Source organism: Nematolebias whitei, chromosome 10, assembly GCF_014905685.2.
Source record: "Nematolebias whitei isolate Nwh7 chromosome 10, NemWhi1, whole genome shotgun sequence".
Classification (NCBI taxonomy): Eukaryota; Metazoa; Chordata; class Actinopteri; order Cyprinodontiformes; family Rivulidae; genus Nematolebias; species Nematolebias whitei.
This window is the reverse complement of record NC_056507.1, coordinates 41,543,862-41,551,485: the sequence shown is the minus strand read 5'-3', so window position 1 is coordinate 41,551,485 and position 7,624 is coordinate 41,543,862. Positions and strand designations below refer to the sequence as shown.

The 7,624-nt window shown below is 45.1% G+C and overlaps 1 protein-coding gene across 1 annotated transcript in view; it reads left to right on the top strand.

Moving 5' to 3' along the window:
• Positions 1-6,131: 6,131 nt before the first annotated feature.
• The window catches only part of pparab (peroxisome proliferator-activated receptor alpha b), a gene marked incomplete at its 5' end in the record, with an annotated part of 15,503 nt that continues 14,010 nt past the window's right edge, over positions 6,132-7,624 (top strand). Inside the window, 1 exon segment of the mRNA XM_037683651.1 lies at positions 6,132-6,331. Coding sequence (XP_037539579.1) covers positions 6,132-6,331 — 200 coding nt within the window.

Here is a 7,624-nt window from a genome sequence, read left to right as displayed (position 1 = left end):
GGGTTACACGCTGCAATTTGCAACCCGACCCCCTCCGTTCGGAGGAGTTATGGAGACGGTCCTGTCATCACCAGACCAAATCTCAGCCTTAAATGCAGAAGTTCAGGAGCTTCTGATAAAAGGCGTAATCTCAAGAGTTCCCAACGGAGAGGAAAACACAGGGTTTTACTCACGCTACTTCCTGGTCCCCAAAAGGACCGGAGGGATGAGACCGATTCTGGATCTGTCAGCTTTCAACAAAGCGATCATGAACAGACCGTTTCACATGTTGACAAACAGACAGCTGTTGGACAACATCCAGAGAAACGACTGGTTTGTTTCCATCGATCTAAAAGATGCTTATTTTCACATACCGATCATCCCAAAACACAGAAAATTTCTGCGTTTCGCCTTTCAGGGGATGAAGTATCAGTACAACAGGCTGCCTTTCGGGTATTCCCTCGCACCTCGTACGTTCTCAAAGTGTGTGGAGACAGCCCTGCATCCACTGCACAGAGCAGGGATGAGAGTTTTGTTTTACCTGGACGACCTGTTGCTCCTGTCACACTCCAGGCAGGAAGCGCTGATACAGGCTCAGGTGTTGGCATCACACCTGTTAAACCTGGGCTTCGCCATAAATTGGAAGAAAAGCTCGATTTTCCCGGCTCAGACAATTGTTTATCTGGGAGTGGAATTAAATTCAATTACCATGAAGGCTCGCTTATCACAAACGAGAATCGACACTTTAAAAAGTCAACTCCGCCACGTAAGACCTGGCAAAGTGATAACAGCCATCTCCGTCATGAAGCTGTTGGGAATGATGTCATCAGCTCACACAGTGGTTCCGCTGGGCTTGTTACACATGAGACGCCTCCAGAGGTGGTTTGCACGTCTGCGTGTGGATCCAGTAAAACACAAAAGACGGATGATCACTGTCCCTCCCTCCGTGAGAGCAGACCTCCGACACTGGGGAACACCCTGGTTCTGTCAGAGGGAGTTCCCGTCAGCAGACACACGTCACACGTGTCAGTCTTCACGGACGCGTCGCTGTCAGGCTGGGGGGGGACATGCCTATCTCAAGCAGTAGGGGCGCTGTGGCCCCACCACACATCAGCCCACATCAATGTTTTTGGAGTGTCGCACAGTGCTGAATGTGATTCAACACTTTGCTCCCGTGCTACAGAATCAACACGTGTTGATTCACACAGACAACATGGTGACTGCTGCGTACATAAACCGCCAGGGGGGTGTGCGTTCAGCCCAGATGTTACACATTGCGCGAAAGCTACTGTGTTGGGCTCACCAAAACCTGCTCTCCATCAGAGCGGTTTACATACCCGGTGTTCTGAATAGAGGGGCAGATGTGATGTCCAGGGGCGGCCCACGTCACGCGGACTGGACCCTCCATCCAGACCTGATGTTTCAGACGTGGCAGAAGTTTGGCAAAGCAGCTGTGGACCTGTTTGCGACGCGAGAGAACGCTCAGTGTCACTTATGGTTTTCCCTGAGCCCGCGAGACGATCCACCGCTGGGGGTGGATGCATTTGCTCACAGCCCGTGGCCCAAAGCGCTTCTGTACGCGTTCCCCCCACCTCCTCTGATTTTACGGTTCCTGAACCGAGTTCAGGAGGAGGGATTGACAGCTCTCCTGGTAGCTCCCGAGCGCGTGAACGCACCATGGTTCCCAGTCCTGCAACGTCTATTGTCGGGTCGTCCGTGGAAACTGCCGTGGAGGGAGGATGCTCTCCTTCAAGCAGGAGGAGCGATCAGGAGTTACCCAGAAATAGGCCAGCACCTGTGGGTCTGGCTGCTGAGCGGTCCCGCTTAGAGAGGATGGGTCTCCCTCAGGAGGTAGTGCGCACAATTCAAGATTCACGCGCTGCATCTACCACAGCTCTGTACACATCAAAGTGGACGGCCTTTCAGCGCTGGTGTACAGAGAAAGGTTTAGAGGCCACCTCATGTCCATTAGGTGGCGTGTTGTCTTTTCTTCAACAGCTGATGGACAGGAAGTTGGCATTCAGCACGATTAAAACGTACGCTGCAGCCATCTCTTCCTGCCACGAAGGGTTCGGAGACAGAACAGCTTTTAATCACCCGCTGATGAAGCGGTTTCTAAAAGGTGTACAAAGACATAGGCCGGTTTCACGCCCACTTGTTCCACAGTGGGATTTAACGCTGGTCCTGCGAGCCCTGATCAAAGCCCCATTTGAGCCTCTGGATCAGGTTTCACTTAAATTCTTGTCTCTTAAAACAGCCCTGCTGCTGGCTTTAACATCCGCTAAGAGGGTGAGTGATTTATCTGCCCTCTCTGCCGCTCCGTCATGTCTCAGAATCCAGGCTGACGGTAGTTCAGCTGATTTAAGACCAAACCCAGCTTTTATGCCTAAAAACATCACGAGCTCTTTTAAATCAAGACAGATATCGTTGGAGGGATTTTTCCCTCCCCCCCACAGATCAGAAGAAGAAGCATCTTTTCATCTTCTCTGTCCGGTGCGGGCGTTGACGTGTTACATAGCGCGCACAGCTGCAATGCGTCAAACTCAACAATTGTTTGTGCATTATAGAGATGCTTCTGCAGGTCGCCCGTTATCCACCCAGCACTTGTCACACTGGCTGTGTGAGGCCATTTCTGAAGCCTACAGAGCATCAGATTTAGAGCCTCCTGTCAACCTCAAAGCACACTCCACCAGGGGTATCGCATCTTCGACTGCTCTGCATAATGGTATGTCATTGCAGGACATTTGCACTGCGGCTGCATGGTCAACACCCTGCTCATTTATTCGCTTTTACCTACGTGATGTGACGGCTCGTTCCATGACACATTCTGTCCTTAGTGCTCTAACAGAATGAATATTGTTGTTCTCATGGAACTCTGTTTAAGCTCACTTCTGTCTGCATGCATTACAGTGTGAGATGTTGTTATCAGTCACAAGTTGTGTCTGTGATTTTGGTTCTATTGTCACTAATCAGTTCATGATTATTGTTACCAATCAGTTCATTTGATCAATAATCAGTTCATTGATATTAATCTGTTTATACTGTTCAGCCATGAACCAGTTGGTTCATGCCCCCCCCCCCCCCTCTCTTTTCAACATCTTCTCCCCGTTGAAAGTTTTCCGGGGCGTTCGTGCCTTGTCAGAACGCATAGTTACACAACATGCGTCTGTGCATGGCACATAATTACGCGATGCGTAGTTATGCACACGGGGAGTTGAGTGACAAGATGTTTTTTTTGGGCAAGCTTCCGCTTCTTACTGTGTTCGAATGGACCCAGAGAGGCGAGGACCACATCCGCTTCGCCCTTAACGCATCAGCGACAGCCTTAAAGGGCGAAGCCTATATGACATAGAACGTTGGTTACGTACTGTAACCCCAGATTCTATGAATATAGGCGTAGCCCTTTAAGCGTCGGGCCTCACTGGCTCCTAAATGGCTGAAGAAAAAGCTATTTTGGGAGCCGATTTCCCGCTCTTAACGTAATTTATACGGACCGGGTGGGGCCCACACAGCAGGTGGGCGTGGACTAAATTTTTTCAGTGCTTATGCTGCGCATAACGGGATAAACCCATCAGCGACAGCCTTAAAGGGCTACGCCTATATTCATAGAATCTGGGGTTACAGTACGTAACCAACGTTTATTATTATTATTAAACTTATTATTTTGTTATAGTGTAGCGCGACGTGTGCTCGTGCCTCGTTCTATAAACAGCGACATTAGAACTGGATCAGATTGTATCTCTTCCAACACAGATGTCGGTCACAGCACCTGGAATCTGACGTAGATTAACTACGAAATTAAAAATATATTCCATCAGTCATAGTTCTGAAAGCACTGTCCGCCGCCATGTTGATAGAAATATAGCATCTGTCCGCGCGTGCGTGTGCGCATGTGGTTTAACACAAAGCCTCAGCGGGAGATGTTTACATTATCAGTGGGGGGTCAGCAAAAAAACTCCACTCTGGAAGGTGGGTTCAGAAACCTCCGAATTCAAAGAGGGGGGCCACTGGTGTCGTGTAAATGATCAGCAGAACCGCAGAGAGAAAGCTGCGGATGCACTCAAAATATGCGCCGTGTAAACAGCCCCTTAGTTCCTAGGTTCTTCAGGGACTACAGTGCCTTGCGAAAACATTCGGCCCCCTTGAACTTTTCAACCTTTTGCCACATTTCAGGCTTCAAACATAAAGATATAAAAAAAATTTTTTTTGTGAAGAATCAACAACAAGTGGGACACAATCATGAATTGGAATGAAATTGATGTGTCAAACTTTTTTTAACAAATAAAAAACTGAAAAGTGGGGCGTGCAATATTATTCGGCCCCCTTGCATTAATACTTTGTAGCTCCGCCTTTTGCTGCAATTACAGCTGCAAGTCTCTTGGGTATGTCTCTATCAGTTTTGAACATGGAGAGACTGAAATTCTTGCCCATTCTTCCTTGCAAAACAGCTTGAGCTCATTGAGGTTGGATGGAGAGAGTTTATGAACAGCAGTCTGCAGCTCTTTCCACAGACTCTCGATTGGATTCAGGTCTGGACTTTGACTTGGCCATTCCAACACCTGGATACGTTTATTTGTGAACCATTCTATTGTAGATTTGGCTTTATGTTTTGGATCATTGTCTTGTTGGGAGATAAATCTCCATCCCTGTCTCAGGTCTCTTGCAGACTCAAACAGGTTTTCTTCCAGAATGGTCCTGTATTTGGCCCCATCCATCTTCCCATCAATTCTGACCAACTTCCCTGTCCCTGCTGATGAAAAGCAGGCCCAAACCATGATGCTGCCACCACCATGTTTGACAGTGGGGATGGTGTGTTCAGGGTGATGAGCTGTGTTTCTTTTACACCAAACATATCGTTTTGCATTGTGGCCAAACAGTTCGATTTTGGTTTTATCTGACCAGAGCACCTTCTTCCACATGTTTGGTGTGTCTCCCAGGTGACTTGTAACAAACTTTAAACAACACTTTTTATGGATATCTTTGAAATGGCTTTCTTCTTGCCACTCTTCCATAAAGGCCAGATTTGTGCAGTGTACGACTGATTGTTGTCCTATGGACAGACTCTCCCACCTCAGCTGTAGATCTCTGCAGTTCATCCAGAGTGATCATGGGCCTCTTGGCTGCATCTCTGATCAGTCTTCTCCGTGTTCAAGATGAAAGTTTAGAGGGACGGCCGGGTCTTGGTAGATTTGCAGTGGTCTAATACTCCTTCCATTTCAATATAATTGCTTGCACAGTGCTCTTTGGGATGATTAAAGCTTGGGAAATCTTTTTGTATCCAAATCCGGCGTTAAATTTCTCCACAACAGTATCTCGGACCTGCCTGGTGTGTTCCTTGGTCTTCATGATGCTCTCTGCACTTTGAACAAAACACTGAGACTATCACAGAGCAGGTGTATTTATACGGAGACTTGATTAGACACAGGTGGATTCTATTTATCATCATCAGTCATTTGGGACAACATTGGATCATTCATAGATCCTCACTGAACTTCTGGAGTGAGTTTGCTGCACTGAAAGTAAAGGGGCCCAATAATATTGCACGCCCTACTTTTCAGTTTTTTATTTGTTAATATAAATTTCATTCCACTTCACGATTGTGTCCCACTTGTTGTTGATTCTTCACAAAAAAATACAATTTTATATCTTTATGTTTGAAGCCTGAAATCAGAGTCAGTCAGAGTTTCTTTATTGTCATTCGCACCTCATGTGGTACATGTGGTGGAGCGAAATTATGTACACGGGGTCCCAGTTACATCCAACAATAAAATGTATAAGAAAAACAGTAATAACATCTAAGATATGAACTAAGAAAAACATCAACTAAATATACACTAAGCACTCATAACTATAAAATATGGCAAAAGGTTGAAAAGTTCAAGGGGACCGAATACTTTCGCAAGGCACTGTATATCAAGTTCAAGGAGCTCTTTCTAAAACATTCTTGGGTTTAGATCATTTTTCTTAAATGCTTTATATTTACAAGTTTATTTTATAAAATACATTATGGTGGCTGTTGATGGTAATATTTCCATTGCATTTGATTTGCTACATTGTTTTTAATGTATGCAAGAGTGTAGATCTTAACTCTGACTGCAGTTTGATGCTGCAGTGAAGCTCTCTCAGTTTGACTTTGTGTCCAATCTCTGCAGCCATCCGGTTTGGCAGGATGCCTCAGTCAGAGAAACTGAAACTCAAGGCGGAGATGGTGACAGGGGACAGGGAGGAGGTGAACCCCCACCTTGCTGATCAGAAGACACTGGCCAGGCAGATATATGAGGCCTATCTCAAGAACTTCAACATGAACAAGTCCAAGGCGCGAACCATTCTCACGGGCAAGACCAGCAACCCTGTACGTTGACTAAGTTTGGTGGGTTGGTGACTGAAAGACATTTGCATTTTGGGATTAACACCTTCTCTCCTCGCCAGAGTTTCCTCACAGGCCACATGAATGTTTCATTGCAAACCTTGATTTATTTAGCCCTATTGGGATGATTGCAAAGTGATTTGTGTAATGCTAAAAATTGGCCAACAAATTGTCTCAGTGGCAGTTAGTACAACAAAGACTGTGTGCAGACAGTTTAATGATGAAGACATCCTGCTCGTTTCAAAGTGTGAGCCAACTCAACGAGCTGGACGGCAAGATGTCTGTCAGTGTATGAAGCCATCACTCTGCCTTCATCATCACTTTCCCTCCATCCACTCTGACCTGGCATCCCTTTCTTTGCAAATTCAAATATTTTTTTTAAATTATGGTGCCACTTTTTAAATCAGAACCTTGTGTCCCTTCAAATGAAAAATGTTGCCTTTATCTGATCTAGAAAGAATTGCTGCTGAAAGAGGAAGAGTTGAAAGTTGAAGTCCATAAAATAAAATGTCTTTCTACCTAATATTTAACAACTCTTATGTGGGGAGATACTGTATGTCAAGCCAGTTTTGGCTTTGTGGACATCTTTACAGCAGACACAACAACATGCCTCACTTTGTAATGGCAAAGAAAAGGCACTTCAGCCCTGCCTCCAGTTGGCAGCCTGAAACGAGACCTCATGTATTACTGTGAGTGCTCTAAGGCTAAATTAAGCTTTAATTTATTTATTTATTTAAGGACGTCTGCTGTTTAAAATAGTATATGTACTGTCAATAGTAGGGATGCACGATATTGGATTTTTGGCCGATATTCGATATGCCGATATGTTAAACTTGTTTGGCCTATCTCCGATACCAATATATTTTTTATACTTTCCTTTGTCAGAACATAGCCCTCTTATTTAGGCTTATTTGCTACAAAAATTTGTAACAGCTAGGGGTTGAACGAGTATATAATTTTTAAACTCGACATTAACATAATAAAACCCGAGTAGAACTTGAGTATTTGATGACGTCATAGATCTCAAGATACAAAAATAAATAAATAAATAAAACCGCAAAAAAAGGTAATTATTTACAAAAAAAAAGACCAGCAAAACATTGGGAGCGTATATTATGCTCCTACCATTTATCATACTGCAAATAAGTCACAGGAAAAACTAAACTATTAGTTATTATTATTAAACTGCAAACGTGAAGAAACATGCAGCACGTCAAAAACGAAACTTAACGGGGGGGGGGGGGGGGGGGTCGACCACCCTGCACCACCGCCAGCTGT